This window comes from Salvelinus alpinus, chromosome 33 (assembly GCF_045679555.1).
Source record: "Salvelinus alpinus chromosome 33, SLU_Salpinus.1, whole genome shotgun sequence".
NCBI classification, from domain to species: Eukaryota; Metazoa; Chordata; class Actinopteri; order Salmoniformes; family Salmonidae; genus Salvelinus; species Salvelinus alpinus.
Window position 1 is genome coordinate 12,242,606 of NC_092118.1, and position 17,958 is coordinate 12,260,563.

Sequence of the window (17,958 nt, forward strand, 5' to 3'; positions counted from 1 at the left end):
TTCAGGTCTGGAGACTGGCAAGGCCACTCCAGGACCTTGAGATGCTTCTTACGGAGCCACTCCTTAGTTGCCCTGGCTGTGTGTTTCGGGTCGTTGTCATGCTGGAAGACCCAGCCACGACCCATCTTCAATGCTCTTACTGAGGGAAGGAGGTTGTTGGTCAAGATCTCGCGATACATGGCCCCATCCATCCTCCCCTCAATACGGTGCAGTCGTCCTGTCCCCTTTGCAGAAAAGCATCCCCAAAGAATGATGTTTCCACCTCCATGCTTCACGGTTGGGATGGTGTTCATGGGGTTGTACTCATCCTTCTTCTTCCTCCAAACACGGCGAGTGGAGTTTAGACCAAAAAGCTCTATTTTTGTCTCATCAGACCACATGACCTTCTCCCATTCCTCCTCTGGATCATCCAGATGGTCATTGGCAAACTTCAGACGGGCCTGGACATGCGCTGGCTTGAGCAGGGGGACCTTGCGTGCGCTGCAGGATTTTAATCCATGACGGCGTAGTGTGTTACTAATGGTTTTCTTTGAGACTGTGGTCCCAGCTCTCTTCAGGTCATTGACCAGGTCCTGCCGTGTAGTTCTGGGATGATCCCTCACATTCCTCATGATCATTGATGCCCCACGAGGTGAGATCTTGCATGGAGCCCCAGACCGAGGGTGATTGACCGTCATCTTGAACTTCTTCCATTTTCTAATAATTGTGCCAACAGTTGTTGCCTTCTCACCAAGCTGCTTGCCTATTGTCCTGTAGCCCATCCCAGCCTTGTACAGGTCTACAATTTATCCCTGATGTCCTTACACAGCTCTCTGGTCTTGGCCATTGTGGAGAGGTTGGAGTCTGTTTGATTGAGTGTGTGGACAGGTGTCTTTTATACAGGTAACGAGTTCAAACAGGTGCAGTTAATACAGGTAATGAGTGGAGAACAGGAGGGCTTCTTAAAGAAAAACTAACAGGTCTGTGAGAGCCGGAATTCTTACTGGTTGGTAGGTGATCAAATACTTATGTCATGCAATAAAATGCAAATTAATTACTTAAAAATCATACAATGTGATTTTCTGGATTTTTGTTTTAGATTCCGTCTCTCACAGTTGAAGTGTACCTATGATAAAAATGACAGACCTCTACATGCTTTGTAAGTAGGAAAACCTGCAAAATCGGCAGTGTATCAAATACTTGTTCTCCCCACTGTATATATATATATATATATATACTGTACCTGGTGGTAGAGAGCCTTGAATGTGGATCTGTAACTCCAGTTTATGATTGCCCATTGTGCTTGTTGTTGATTTGGTGTGTTGGAAAATGAATAGGAAATCAATGATAGCAGACAATGATTTTTTTCCTCTTTAAAGGTACAGTGCATGCATGCAGCGTTGACACAGTGGACTGTAAAGACGGTATATGTTGTCTTCCTGGAACACGTGTTGTATTACCAAGTGGTTTTGTTTACCATGATTGTAGGATAGCCGTTCTCGTAGTACATGCTATGTTTCCTTTATACAGGGACACATGAGTTATCAGTTCATCAGTACTGGATATGCTCTCTTATCTCCTGGCCTCTCTTCCTCACTCACCTTATCGCCCCCCCTCCACTCCTCCTGTTCATCCTCCTCCAGTCTGGATCCATAGAAAGCAACACCTACTCAGCCTTCACTAATGATAACTACTCACTTCCTGCCAAACAGTGTGCATGATGAATATTTACCCTGATTAATACCCTTCCCCCAACCCTCCTTCTGGCCTTTGTGTCCTAAAAGACGCCCACCTCAGTAAGTCCCTTCAGCCCAGTCAAATGCCCCCGTCCTCCCTTGCTCCCCTCATGCAAACGGACAGACAGCAGCGTCCGGGTGGACGTCTCCGTCCCACTCCAACCCTCTGTCCTGCTATCGCTCCCTGGAGCTGTGATCATCCTGCAGAATGATAACGTTAGTGAGACCTCAATGCTTCTTTAGCTGTGTCTGGGTGTTTTTTCAATGCTCTTTGATGCCTGAAACAGACTTGAGAAGAGAAAACAAAGATGGGCCCGTGCCAGGGAGAAACTTATGGCACCAAGCCTGTTCCCCTAGCTCGGCAGAGGCATAGCCTTTACAGAGGGAGAGATGCACCTTCTGTCACTGGTAGAGGAGGAGGCGGGGGGGGGGGGGGGGGGAGCAGAGGGGACGTCCACTGTCGAATGCATCCTAAACAGTATCTTAGCCATCCTCCAAAATGATACCATGATATGAAACATTTTTGATATAAAGAGGTTTAGTGTACAGTATATGTCTGATAATGTATTCTATTGAATCTCTTGTGTGGGCCAGTCCTATAGTTTATTAATGAGATGAATGATTCCTTATGGAGCGCCACATGATTTGATGTGTTGTAGTTCAATAAGGCTGTACAGGTATGGTATTTGGCATCAGGGAGTTCTGACTCCAGTTTCATTCAGAGGAATAATCCATAAAATATGTAAATTAAACAGAAAATTGATTTAACATAATTTCCCCTACCTCTTCATCAATCAAAAAAAAAAAGCCGAACAAATAAGCGAATAAATGTGTGCTACAATACAATTTAGAAATGTCTCCTCTGCCTTCAGCAGGCAGAAAAAGGACCATCTTTCCTCCTCTTTTTTTCTAACACCAATTTTACTGAGACCAGTACTAATAAATATAAATGTTTGTGATTAGTATCTCTGCGGCACAGGTGCATGTTTGTTGCAAGGGGAGGCATGGCATGTTCATTCATTTTCAGCGATGATAAGTACAGTGCGCCATAAACACAGAGTCCAAAACCCAGCTCCCTGATAAATGAATGCACAGATTGTTAATGTACCATTGTATGGCTCAGCCTCGTGGAGCTTAAAAAAAAAAGACTCTGCCAAATCAGACCTAGCTGGAGGTGGGGCTTCCCTTTCAAGGTCCAGATTACACAGGATGGAGCTTTAAAATGACATTATTTTCCCTTTACACATAGGGTCCGGGATTATATAGACAACGCATCCCCCACTGGGTTGCACTACCATGTGCTCTGTAATTAAAACAATTTCAGACTGGTATTTACTGTTGACGCGGGTACTGGTACTAGTACACTGCTGGTCTGTGAGGAGAGACCAGACTGAGAACAGCATTTGGTGTTGAAGTGTCTATTTGGCCTTGTGTACCGTACCCTAGAATTAAGCTGTTAAAATAATTTTGTCAACAGTAGATTTAATCCGCGGTGTTTTCACAAATTGTTATTATCATAATCATGATTTCATCTCTGGTTTAATCTCTCTCGTCAATCTGTGTGGACTTTGCTGGCTCATATACAGTGTATGTATGCACATAAGCAACTCACTGCCAAGGCACAGCCTCATCATTAATATACTAATCAGATCACTGCTATTTATGTTATATTGACAATGGAAATAAAACAGAACGATTTCTGTTAATATATAAATGAAGGGTTCAATCATGGCGCTGCTTGGAGCAAGAAAACAAGTACCCGGCTGCCGACAAAGACAAAATCAGCCTAAAATAGTTGTTTTTCAGTAGCTGTGAAAATGTTTTATAAGGGGACTGCTGAACACCTGCCTTAAAATGTCGTTTCAACATCTCCCGAATGCCATTTTGCTTAATTGACTTGGAAATGGCCCAAATGTATTGCTGATTTCGGTCTAATTAATATTAATAATAAATGCCATTATTAACATCAAAGAACATCTGGTGCCCCTGTTTACCCGCGTGCCTTATATGTAGCACATTTTGCGGCTGTTTCATCTCACAAACATCACGGGGTAAACACTTTCTGAATGTCTTATTCATTGTGTTTTATTTCATTTTGTTACACAGGTCACTGATAGCACCCTCTGCCCAAGTGTTAGTGGGTTCATCTCATGTGCATGTGGTCTTTCAGATGCTTGAGTGTATTTCCTGGTCTGAAGCTGGTTGCTGTGATACCTTAGAGGGTTCTGGGTCCCTGGTGTAAAAAAGTGCTTTCACTAGCATCTGCATAGTGGTCTGCGTTAGGAGTTTTGTGCCCATAAATCACACACTAAATAACTTTAATCTAAAATTTCATTAAGTAGTCCTTGTCAGGTAGTAAAAGCAGGGATAATGCAGTGGTGTTTAATGATAATTGGTGTTTGGTTAATAAATTCTGCGAGTTCAGATTACTTTCTAGCAGTGGCTAGAATGCTAGCCTCAGCAGTGTAACTAAACCTCAAATTGATTAACTCGCATGAACCAGCCGTTCACAAAGATGGCACCCGTCCAAATAAAAAAAGAGAACAGAGCATCAGCCGGATGGTGTTGTGTTGCTCCGGCGTAAGGAAATCAACTCCCCCGGGGCGCATTTTGAAAAGCCTAATGCCTTTCAAATGATGTCATCACATTTTACTTGCTCTCTCTTTTTTTTTTGAAATCCACACGTTTCCTTACCATTTTTTTCTCGGCATGACAGTAGTTACATAGAGGGAGAGGGCACTGGCTTTGACAGAACACGTGATGCATTAGAATAATGGAGAGAGAGGGAGACATCTTGTGTTTTTATGACACAATTGGATCTTTTTTTTTTTTTGTGAAAGTGATATCACTGTAATCAAAACCACAGAACAATTTAGCCTGGAAGTGTGATTGAAAGAGCACCATTAAGGAAGAGGCCTTTTCCCCTCAGTTATTTCTTTGTTGTTGTTGTCTTCTCCATTAATGGGAACAGGGTGTGGTCTGTCTGGAGGGGCTGTCTCAGAGGACAGACACGCATACACGCACGCACACACACACACACACACACACACACACACACACACACACACACACACACACACACACACACACACACACACACACACACACACACACACACACACACACACACACACACACACACACACACACACACACACACACACACACACACACACCCAAACAGGTACGAGTGTTGTATGTGTCGGTGGGCTCCTGTGGCATTTCCCCTTGGTTGGTTGAGGAGATTTTTTATTGTGTCACTAGCAGAGCTCATGGTGTCAGAGCTGTAGTGCAGCAGACAGCAGCCAGAATGACTGATACTCATCCTCCTCCCAGATGGCCTGTACAACTCTGCTCCAATCTGATCTCAGCCCTTTGTTCTGTTATGTTCCATTACGTTTGGATGAGCCCAATAAAATCAGAGCTGGCCTCAAATCAGAAAGCCTGAATTATATATGCATGTGTGTGATATTATTCCACTGCAACAGAGCCTGGATGTGTCAGTTTGTATATAACTGGAAAAGCAGTGCTTGGCGGAAAAGAGAACAACGTATTTATTGATAATGCAGATTAGATTAGCTAAGGAAAATAACAAGCTACAACATTGCAGTTTGCTGTGTGTAGTAAGGTACGTACAGTAGTATTAAGGATGTTTCATTCAATTGTGTCATTTTATTTATTAGCTTAACGTGCTTGTTAAATCAATAGTAATTGTAGAAATGACATTGATCACTAAGAAATGACAACAGTGAAAGCATCTGACCATATCCCTGTAAGGCTTTTCGCTCCCCTCTGGGTAATATTAACTTGAACTAAGCCAACTTAAAGCACTAAACATGTATAACACTAGCTGTGGCCTAACAGTACACTAACAGTGTGTGCACTGTAGCCGTCTCTGAGAGATAGCATTGAGAGTTATGGTTGCAAGATTTAACAGGGTTATATATGAAGCCGATGGCTTGCTTGTGACAATCATTTTATTGTTGTTTCTCTTGCAGATTTTTCCTTTGCATAAAAAGGAGCAAAGCAATGGAAAATCAATACATGGAGAATAGTTATAGGGGGCGAGTTATCGAGAATCTCTCTGTCCCAGACTCGCTCCTCTGGAAGACCATGTGTAAATGTATGAGGTGACCTTCAAATGTCATAAATGTGTTGCGCAATAAACTGTCAATATTTGTGGTTATACGGCGCAGGATGACTTTTACAGTAATTGGAACAGCCCTATTAAAAGCTTGGGATCAGTCAGCTGATTAAGGACAACCACGCTGGACGCCTATCGCCTGGGACTCTCTCTCTCTCTCTCTCTCTCTATCTCTATCTCTATCTCTCTCTCGTCCATACACTACATGAACAGATACATTGAAGTTTTGGTGTGTGATTGTGTGTGCTTGAGTATTTGTTTGCGTGCGAGTACATAGCGATTGGAACATTCATTATTGAAGGACTGTTAAATGCTGGAGTGCATCCTCTTCCTGGAACAGGATCACTATTAACCATGCCACACAGAGGGCCAGAGGTTGAGGCTGGCCATAAGCTGTGTTTTTAGGGGTTTAATTCAACTTCCAATTCAACTCCATCTGGGGTGGACAGGTGGAGCTGTGTTTGCTACGTGAGAGGAGGAAACTTTGCCAAGAGGGGCAATGTCAAGTGGTATAAATGTGTTTGTGGAGAATTTAGTTACACTACAGTATGTGTACAGATGTGTTCGAGCCTTGAGATCCTACATCGCGCCAAATGTGAATCTAGCGTTCCTCTGACGATCGTCTGTGCGTTGTGCTTTAGGGACCGGCAGCTGTAGATTCTACATGTAAAATCGGTGCGCAAATTATGCTCTGAGGTGCTAAATACTCTCGGCCATTGTTGTTTCTGAGCCCTTAATTTGAGCCAGTTTCCTACAGCAAGAAAATAATCCTGCAGCAACAGGAAATGTGAACTATTATGTGGATTATAATTAATGCACATTTTTGTCACATGCAGGTCACATGCAGATCAGAACTGGGTGTACAGTGTGAACGGGGCTATGGTTATTACAGGATATGTAAACTGTTCAATACTGTATGCCTGTTGGCTTGGGGGGGTCACATCCACATAATTGCAATAGTACACTGTACTATAGGCAGTGTGGGTGTAGAGTCATGTGATCAGTGGAGGACTTGCTGTCTTCAGCCTTTCTTTTCTTTAAACTTTATTTGACTCCTAAAGAGGAAAAGATTAGGCTACTGGAAGAAATGCTTTTGATTGTGTGGCATGGTTGCCTAAGTGGGCAGCTCTATTCAGACGCTCACCCTCCCCACGCGCATACCATGTCACGTGCCGGACTAGAACCTTATGTGGGCTTTGGTGTGGGTCATGGACTGACTGGCTTGCAACGTAAGCAGCAGATGTGGGGGGGGGGGGGCATGAACAGAACACTTTATCTTACTGTGAACGGGTACTTCTTCCTGAGTACCCACGGTGGGAACAGGGTATGTGGTTAAACAAGGTTATCATGTTGGTATTGGGCTCTGGAGATTCACTCCACCTCGTTGGCCATTCTGCTCGACTAGAGTGTAGCTTTCACAGCACATCAGAGCTTACAAGGACTTCTCGAGAAACCGTCTATACAGTTAGCTGGTCATGTAATGAGGTCATGACCCACATCAACGTACGAGACAACGTCCTCACCTCACGATTGTGCCGCCGTCAGCTCTTTTCAAATCTATTTCAGGACCTCCTGAGATTCGGGTGATTATGTGGAGAGCGGTTGTTGGTCTCCACACGTCTGTGCGGTATTAGTGGCAGTTCAAGCGGGGTGAGGTCACTCTTATCACCCTCTCGTATCTCTGACAGAAGCGACGCTACCTGTCAAACTCGGGGCGCTGCGGAGACGCGTTAGCCCAATGCTGACAGAGCCCTTTCTTTTTTTGTATTGTTCATTTCAACACAATCCGCCATATGCTACCAGAAGATGATGATAGCGGGGATAAAACATTACGACGGGAGCGGGAGAGTGTGGAGGGGGTCGGCCCGGTGTTTCTAAAGGAGCCTGAAAGCTTATGAACTGTCAGCGTTCTGTCAGCTTGAAACGGGTGGGGAGGGGGAGGGGGGGGGGGGGGGGGGATAGCGGCAAAACGTGAACCCATTGATGTGTTTTACTTTGTGTGGTGTTAGCAGATTTGAATGGGGAAGGAGGACAAAGCAAAGAAAAGTGTGTTTTCTGACATGGTGACGGTTTGAGGTGACACTCACCACCGTGTGTGTCTGTCTGTGTGTGTCTCTCTTGTTGCTCCAGATGTCGGGGATGACCTGGGGAAGACAGCGGGGAGTGTTCAGCAGGCCCCATCCCAGCACAGGGACAGGAGCTTGGGCTCGGCCATCAAGGACTGCCCCTACTGTGGGAAGACCTTCCGCACCTCTCATCACCTCAAGGTCCACCTGAGGATACACACAGGTCAGTGGAGTGAGTTCCTCTTGGATATTACTGCTATCACCGGTTTCCCCTTCTGCCACCGCTCTCTGCCTACAACTCGAGTCAACACCATTTGGCCATGTTCAATACCATTGGCGGGAAAAGTTATTCGAAGCACACAGCTGTTTCCTGGAAATGTGCTGTAATCAATGGGACAATGGCATTCAGTGGTTTGCTTTAGCTACTGGTCTAATCTTATCCATATGTAGGTGTCAAAATATATCTCTACCTGGATAACCTTCCGTGTTAGCTGCTGGGAGGTGGAGGTGGTCCCATTGAGAGTAATGAGGTGGATACTGTGTCGACTGACCAGAGCCAGAGCAGACTGTTATACTGTACCCCACTACACTACACTGCAAGGTAGACATGTCCCAGTAAATATCCGGGCCATTCTAAGGTCACCTTAGATCAAGGACGTCGGCTCTGCGTATTGTCCAAACAGGCTAATCTGACATGCTATGTGCTATACGTTACAGCGTGTTTCTACACTATGTTTCTGTATTGTGTGTGTTTTTGCGTACCTTGTAGCTTTGGAGTACTGCTTGGAATGTAGCTTCGAGTACTGTACTGGACCGCCTGTGAAAATCCGTGGCATAAAGTTATGAGTCAGCCCATATCAGACACAAAAGAGCATGACCCTAGAAACGAGTGTTTAGCATTTCTTCAGAGCCGTGCTCTAATTACTTGGCTGAGGGGAGAGCTTGAGTGTACAGTGACAGTCTACTACACCATGCTACAATACCTCTTCAGTCTGCATTGCTTTCTCTCTTTCTCAGATTAGGCCTGGGAATGACAAAGTACATCACGTATACTCATGGCGATCTCTGAGTTTTTAGGACTACATTTCTTATCAGCCTCTGTTCTTATTCTACACGTAGCTGTGAATGCTCTCGGATAGAGCGCCTGATGTCCTGACCTCTGTATCTGAAGACACCATTTTACAGTCCCCCCCCCTCCAAAAAAAATGTAATCCTTAAGTGCCAGTAAAGGCATGACGCAAGCTTTCAGAACTTAAAATGGAAATCTCTTGCAGCTGAGGAAATCAATGCTTGCTTTTTTCCCCCTTTTTTTCGCCATGCACTTAAAAAGAGAGAAGGGAGACCACCCAAACTGTGCCTCCCCCCTTCCCTTTAATAAGGACCACATACCTCTGGTCTGGAGGGGAATTAAGGAGCCGGCGTAGCTCGTAGCTCGGCGTAGCACAGGAGCACTTGTGCACTACCATAATTAGGATCTTTGTGTAAAATAGCACATCCAGGTCATCGAGAGGAGGCTCAACCCTGATTCTGCAGACCTCTGAATACCTCACCGCCAAGAGAGGAGGAGCCTCAACCCTGATTCTGCAGACCTCTGAATACCTCACCGCCAAGAGAGGAGGAGCCTCAACCCTGATTCTGCAGACCTCTGAATACCTCACCGCCAAGAGAGGAGGAGCCTCAACCCTGATTCTGCAGACCTCTGAATACCTCACCGCCAAGAGAGGAGGAGCCTCAACCCTGATTCTGCAGACCTCTGAATACCTCACCGCCAAGAGAGGGGGGTGGGACATGGAAATCTGTTACCTAACAGAGGGGGGCTGAGTTATGCCTGTTTTCAGTGGTACAGTAAGGGTCCCCAGAAGGGCCATATTTCAGCAGATAGGAAACAGAGGCCTCAACCCAGGCCCTCCGTTAAACTTACACGGTGCAGCAGGCCAGGCCCTGCGTAAGCACAACTCAACATGGTCACTTCGTGCACAGAAACCGTCTGATGTGTCTACAAGATGTTGCCCTTTAAATCACTCGTACGTTATCAGATTGACTTCAGGTTGAAATGATGATGATTACATCAGGGTGATGACTTTTACATCCTGGGAAGATTCCTCCTTGATGGCAAAACAGTGGAACTCGGAGATGACATAATGCGCCCTTCATCCTAATTCAGTCTGAACAGCACAATGGCATTGCTTACTGAGAGGTGCTCGCCTTGTGCAACACAATGTTAGATTAATGACTCGCTAACATTTTGTTGAAAGGAATGAAGTGAATTTAAATTTCTCTAAAAGTTAAAGAGCTAATGTTACAGTATTAATTTCCTCTTGAACAGTGAGTGGGAAAATATCCATTAGTGAAATTAACCACAGTTTCTAGGTAGCTAACATTGTGCAGAATACAGTGTGGGGCCACAGTTAATGAACACTGCAGTGGGTGATATTTCATTATACAAATTAATGCTCACATTTTAATGGGAAAGTCACATAATGAATCTAGGCTTCAGTGACAGCAATTAGAGACACAGATTGTCCCCTTCTGGACAAGGCAGTATTTAGCAGTAAGCAGCTGTGTGTAAAAAATAAAAAGGTCTTTGCTCTTGACAATGGCTGCGCATAACTTTAGGGGAAATAACCAGTAGAGTTTCCACTCACCTTTAAACGGGGACAGAGAAAGAGCCAGGCCTTGCCCATGTCACATAACCTTAACCTAACCAATCAGAATGAATCAATGGGGACCCATGATCTTGCTCTCCATTTCTCTCCCTCTCTCTCCTTCTCTCCCTCTCTCCATTTCTTTCTCACCCTCTCCATCTCTCTGCCTCCCTCCCTCTCTCGCCCCTGTTATTTCAATTTCTCGTTCATGAACAGGTTTAATACCAACATTCCCTACCCTTTTCCAAACTACTACCTCTTTGCATGTAACAACACTACTGTATAGTAAAACATATGTTGATGTTTGTTGCTGACCAACAGCCTTATTAAATGCTATTTAACATTGACTGAAAGGTTAGGCTTTTGGACCGGTTCCTTTCCCGAAGGGTTTCCCAGTTCTGCCCAGATAAGATTTGAATAACAGCACTTCTTCCAGTGGAAATCGCCTTTCAACGTTACGTAAAGCCATATGGAAATGTATCTTAAAGTACGTCATATCTATTAACTGTTGTAATTGCCCCTCTGTAGTGGCTCTGGGTGTTTATTCTGAGTGGTTACTATGGAGCTGTGACGAAGCATCCAAATCCAGAGGAAATATGTTGGAGTCAAGGAACTGCTTAAAGAAGTAGAGCAAAAAAACGCTATGTCCCAGCACTGGGAGGATGAATCCATTGATACATTTAAACGTTATATTAGTTCTCATGAAAATCGACTTTTCTTATCGTACTGTTGGCAGGTGATCGGGAAATAGTTGCCACCATATTTTATGAATTTGTATTTCATTTTTTCCCCTTGATTGTGTTAATATGTCTTCTTTATTACATATTACATTTTTTGGGGGGGAGAGAAATGTATATTTCTAAACAAGGACAAATTATAATTCCTTTCTTTTGTGCCATGGAGATCTGTTGTGTTTCACAGAGGTTGTGCTGTTTGCACTGATATCAATTAAAAGTGGATTAACGGGTACATAATGACCTTTAGCAGTAAATTGTGTGTAATGTTGCAAGGCAGGATACAGTATATTCCCCAGATGTCACACATGCCCCTGACGTATGATTGAGCAGATGTCTTAGCGAGTCCAAATGGTCCACAAAGAACACACACACACACACACACACACACACACACACACACACACACACACACACACACACACACACACACACACACACACACACACACACACACACCACACCACACATTTACGGTATACATTTCCCAGCCATGTGTACATTGATTACTCTTCAAGGTTTGTTTAGATAGGTATCATATGTTCAGTTATACTCAGTGGTGTTGTGGAGGGTAAAAGCATCTGCTAAATGGCATATATTATATTATTATAATATTAAATGCAAGTGAACACAGTTCACCCACTTTATTTTTTTTGCCTAACAGTTTACCCACTTTTTGTGGAAAAATGCATTGAAAGTCTAGGAAGCGTGACTTTATTCACCACGATCAGTGATCAGAGTTTACCCACCTATTTGTTTACTGTACCGTTACTGTACGTCACTGGTTATATTCAACTGTCTGAAGCCCAAGATTAAGCATATGTCGTCTTATGTTTTTTAATATTTGGAATGGTGGTGTTGATAACCATTTTCATCATTAACAGCCTTACCATTTTTGATTTGTTTTTGCAAAAAAACTAATCACTCAAATTTCACTCTAATTTTGGGACTAGAATATCATTTTGTCCAGTTAAAGGAATTGAGAATGATCATTTGCATCAGGGACGTTTCCTTATTAAATCAGCCCAAGCCCTTGTTATCCTGCTTAGAGGATAAGCACTTATTGGGTTAAAAGCTCATCTCGCATGGTTTATTTTAAATATGCTTCAAAATCGCTCTTGTGTAAAAGAAAAGAACACGGTAGTCTCTCTCTCTATCTCCCTTTCCCTCTCTAATTTTCTTTCTCTCTCTCCGGTATCAATATTGTATTGAGTTTGTATTTGTGGCCCTTTATTTGAGAACTGTGCAGTAGGTCTGCAGATCCTACAGTCTTTTTCTGGAATGGTGCCCTCCAAATAATGATAAATTACTTGAGCAGTATTCCATTTGCTAATTATATCCATGATTTACTACTGCGAGAATTAAATCATTCAATTCAGTCTTGCGTAACAATGCAACATTTTTTTCCGGTAAAAAATGGTTTCCATGTGTATAATCTAAACATGGTATAGCTATATATACACACACAGTACTTGACAAACATCCCTATATTCTTGACTTTTTCCAACCCCCCTTGCTCTTAACACATTTACAGTTGAAGTCGTAAGTTTACATACACTTAGGTTAGAGTCATTAAAACTTGTTTTTCAACCACTCCACAAATTTCTTGTTAACAAACTATAGTTTTGGCAAGTCGTTTAGGACATCTACTTTGTGCATGACACAAGTAATTTTTCCAACAATTGCTTACAGACATATTATTTCACTTATAATTCACTGTATCACAATTCCAGTGGGTCAGAAGTTACATACACTAAGTTGACTGTGCCTTTAAACAGCTTGGAAAATTACAGAAAATTATGTCATGACTTTAGACGCTTCTGATAGGCTAATTGACATCATTTGAGTCAATTGGAGGTGTACCTGTGGATGTATTCGAGGCCTACCTTCAAACTCAGTGCCTCTGCTTGACATCATGGGAAAATCTAAAGAAATCAGCCAAGACCTCAGAAAAAAATTGTAGACCCCCACAAGTCTGGTTCATCCTTGGGAGCAATTTCCAAACTCCTGAAGGTACCATGTTCATCTGTACAAACAATAGTATGCAAGTATAAACAACATGGGACCACGCAGCCGCCATACCGCTCAGGAAGGAGATGCGTTCTGTCTCTTAGAGATAAACGTACTATGGTGCGAAAAGTGCAAATCAATCCCAGAACAACAGCAAAGGACCTTGTGAAGATGCTGGAGCAAACAGGTACAAAAGTATCTATATCCACAGTAAACAAGTCCTATATCGACATAACCTGAAAGGTCGCTCAGCAAGGAAGAAGCCACTGCTCCAAAACCGCCATAAAAAGCCAGACTACGGTTTGCAACTGAACATGGTGACAAAGATCGTACTTTTTGGAGAAATGCCCTCTGGTCTGATGAAACAAAAATAGAACTGTTTTGCCATAATGATCATCGTTATGTTTGGAGGAAAAGGGGGGTGCTTTGCTGCAGGAGGAACTGGTGCACTCACAAAATAGATGGCATCATGAGGTAGGAAAATTATGTGACTATATTGAAGCAACATCTCAAGACATCAGTCAGGAAGTTAAAGCTTGGTCGCAAATGGGTCTTCCAAATGGACAATGACCCCAAGCATACTTCCAAAGTTTAAGGACAACAAAGTCAAGGTATTGGAGTGGCCATCACAAAGCCCTGACCTCAGTCCTATAGAACATTTGTGGGCAGAACTGAAAAAGCCTGTGCGAGCAAGGAGGCCTACAAACCTGACTCAGTTACACCAGCTCTGTAAGGAGGAATGGGCCAAAAATCACCCAACTTATTGTGGGAAGCTTGTGGAAGGCTACCTGAAACGTTTTACCCAAGTTAAACAATTTAAAGGCAATGCTACCAAATACTAATTGAGTGTATGTACATTTCTGACCCACTGGGAATGTGATGAAAGAAATAAAAGCTGAAATAAATCATTCACTCTCCTATTATTCTGACATTTCACATTCTTAAAATAAAGTGGTGATCCTAACTGACCTAAAACAGAGATTTTTTACTCGGATTAAATGTAAGGAATTGTGAAAAACGGAGTTTAAATGTATTTGGCTAAGGTGTATGTAAACCGCCGACTTCAAGTGTAGCTGTAACTTATCCAAGAGAAATGCATGCCAGGGGCATTACTATGTCTAAAAGCCAAGCTTAGCATTTCTGCTTGTTGTTTTTTGATTCCAAATCTGGCTTTGGTTTAAAATATATTGTAATTGCTAACAGGACGTTTTTAATGTTAAGATACTGGTTGTAACTTATCTCTTCAAAGGCAAAGGAGATCCACTTTTCTGGACAAATTGCGTTTTACCATTCAATTTTACCATTCAAAAATATTTATGAATATTTATATACACAGTGTATTTACGTAGAGATGCTGTACCTGCACTGTAAGTCAAATGGTGCTACTACCACTATGCTACTACCATGATATACAGACACATGTTTTCCATATGTACATTCTTGCTCATTTGTGTCAGTTAAAGTCTGTTTTAGTTTCATATGAAGGGACTGTGTCTTCCACTATTTGCTCCAAATAGCCGTAGAGCCATTCAGCTGGGAAGAAATGGAGCGCTTCTCCTCTGTGAATGGTGATTTATGATAAACTGCAAATAGAGAACGTCCGAGAAATCACTGTCTCATCGCCAAGGCAGAGGCCTGTCAGCGAACAAGGCCAAGAGAGAGAGACCCACCAACAACCACCATGCAAACAGAGATAACATCGAGACAGTTGTGTTGTCAGTTGAAAATATTATCTCTTGTAGTGGACTGAAAGCACCATATGGTGAAATGGTTTTTATTGCGTCGACATGAGTGATGGCTCACTTGGCGGAGCTGGATCGACCCGTATTCACATGCCAATCCCCGAATGGAGCTGAGGAGCTGTTTGCTGAATGCAGAATTCTGTTGAATGTTGGTTAACACTGAGATCATTGTGTTGGTTTTCACTGTTGTTCCCTCTCTTATTCATTTCCTGTCTCTCTTTCTCTCTTTTTCTCTCTCTTTTTCTCTCTTTCTCTATCTATCTTTCTTACAGGAGAGAAACCCTACAGGTGCCCTCACTGCGACTACGCAGGCACCCAGTCAGCCTCACTGAAGTACCACCTGGAGCGCCACCACCGTGAGCGGCAGAATGGCGGCGGCCCCTCCTCTGGACACGCCCCTCCCTCTGAGCACAAGGAGGAGCACGGCAAGGGTGGCGTCTTCGCACGTCCTGATGTCCTCCGCGGGGTCTTCAAGGGCATGCCCTCCAGCCTGGACTTCAGAGGGGGACCGTTGCACCCCCACCAGTGGGCCCCTCCCGGTATGTTGTCCCCCAGGGATCGCGAGAGGGACAGAGAGCGAGAGCGTAATGGCCTGGGATCTGACACTCCCTCTGAAAGCATGAAGAGCCCAGAGGGCCCCTCTGCCGCAGACGTCCCAGCCAGCTTCAGAGACCTGGGTCGGGCGTACCAGAGCATGGTGGGAAACGGTGTCAACTTCCAGGGCTCCCTGCAGGCCTTCATGGACAGCTTCGTCCTCAGCTCCCTGAAGAAGGAGAAGGAGATGAGAGAGAGTCACCTGCAGTCCCAGCATTACTTTGAGAGTGGTGAGCCCAAAGCCAAGAGGGATGATACTGGTGAGGAGAAGGCTGAGGCCAAGCCCTCAACGGGCAAACCCGGGTCCCAGTACGAGCCTCTGGACCTGTCTGTCAATGTCAAGCCTGAAACAAGCTCTCTGACTGGCTCCTCTGTCACCTTCCAGGACAACGTGGCGTGGCATGGCTGCCTCTTCTGCTCCTTCACCACCTCCTCTGTGGAGCTGATGGCCCTCCACCTGCAGGCCAACCACCTGGGCAAGGCCAAGCAACGCAAGGAGGGCAAGGAGCACCAGGGGGAGCCCTCCCACTTCCTCAAGGCCAGCATGGGCCCAGCCCACCTCCATGACAAAGACAATGACAGAGAGGGGGTGAAGAGCCAGTCAGCCTGGTCCAACCACATGGAGCCCCATGCCAGCATGGGAGCCTTCCAGAGCGACTTCTACAAGCAGTATGGAGGCATGTACGATGGCTCCCCAAGGACCCCGGGCCTCCAGGGGTTTGGAGCGACATGCCCTGACCCAGCCCTGGAGCAGCAGAGCCAGGCCAGAGAAACAGCTGGGGATGAGCTCTCAGACAAGGCCTCCTGCGGGGAGCTGGAGGAGCAAGAACAGTCTGAGGATGAGGAAGGTAGGGCCGGCGAGCGCTGCCACAGCACTGAGTCCTCCTCCGCCCAACCGGAGAGACAGCGACCCCACTCTGATGACGAGGAGGAAGAGGACGGGGTGGAAGGGGAAGATGAGGACAGTGCCACCTATCAGATGCCGAAGCAGATGCAGGCCGTGTCCCCGGCTAGAGAGGCCCAACGACCAGGGGTCTCCATGGGCCCTGGGGCCCCTTTCCCTCCCCAGTCCCGGCCTCAGCCGCCCCTGGAGAAGCAGTGGCAGCAGGGCTTGGGTCTCCTTTCATCTCCTGGTGGTCCCCCGGGGCTGCTGAAGCCGGAACATGCCCATCTCGAGCAGCAGATGAACATGCTGTCCGTCCTGAGGGCCTACAGCTCGGAGAACCTCGCAGCGTTCAACGGCCTCGGAAGCGGCTCAAACAGCGGCAGCGGCATCAAGAGACCAGACGCACCCGGTAAGTGAGCCTAACCCTGCCGAATGGCACCACCTTTGATCTTATTGCCCCTACATCCACAAACACACAAACAATGTACACACACACACACACACAAACACACAGAAACACATTCAATATTGTATTTACCTACATTCTCTAACACTACGATATGTACATTTGCCAAAACCCCGATTCAGACACACACAGCATCACACACACTCATAACTTTGTCCTGAGATTCACAATGAAACTCAGAAACTCACACAGAAAAACGAGATTTTCTCGAAAGTGATTTCAACCTTATTTCAAGCAAGTTTAGAAGCTATTGGAGTGGCGAGTAGCAACAGATTAATCTTTATTACACGTTTATATTAGGGAGACAGTCGTGTCTTCTCTCCCTCCATCCCGGGGAAGGGAATAATCCTGTCTCCTAGAGAGCAGGACCTCAGCTCCCAAGTCATCTCAAGCACACAGCGGTTAACTATCTTAGCTCTCATAAAGCCCTCTCCCAAAAGCCCATTACTTTATAAGACCCAAAGATCTATGGGCCTGTGAAAAATGAACTGTCAGCTTTCATGATTCTGTTAAGGTTACAGGCGCTCCTTGAGACTGCTGTTTTTCGGAGTGCCCTTTTGCAGTTTCGGTGATAAAATCTCAGGGAAAAGGAATCTTCAAGTTGAGCTCATAGCTCAGCACTGGGCCAGCCAGTGTAGTTGTACGTAGTAGGATAAGTGAACCCCACACTTTAGTCCAGAATTCAACTAGCCATATCTGGAGGATTCCATCATTGAATATGTCTCTTACTCGCCTCTCATTTTAAATGACAACATACATTTTAAATATTGCATTTCTTGAATATACTGTAATATTCATTAAATGTCACACACATACGTTTTCCGAGGCCTGTTGTCTAGCAACCTGAATTAATTCTGTGTTTAGGTTGATACCACTGCTCATATTCTACAAATATCGAATAGCAAGACGGTTATTTTATTTTGTTAGATAAACAATCCCTTTGCAAATAGATTTAG

General features: G+C 44.6%; 1 protein-coding gene across 10 annotated transcripts in view; it reads left to right on the forward strand.

The window, feature by feature from the left end:
• Positions 1-17,958, forward strand: part of znf536 (zinc finger protein 536) — a 191,812-nt gene that overhangs the window by 115,670 nt on the left and 58,184 nt on the right. For 7 of the 10 annotated variants that reach the window (XM_071380774.1, XM_071380773.1, XM_071380776.1 and 4 more), the window contains 2 exons: positions 7,990-8,157; positions 15,329-16,945. In XM_071380774.1, the coding sequence (XP_071236875.1) occupies positions 7,990-8,157; positions 15,329-16,945 (1,785 nt within the window). The remainder of the gene's footprint in view (positions 1-7,989; positions 8,158-15,328; positions 16,946-17,958) is intronic. The other 3 variants (XM_071380779.1, XM_071380781.1, XM_071380783.1) reach the window with 2 other exon arrangements.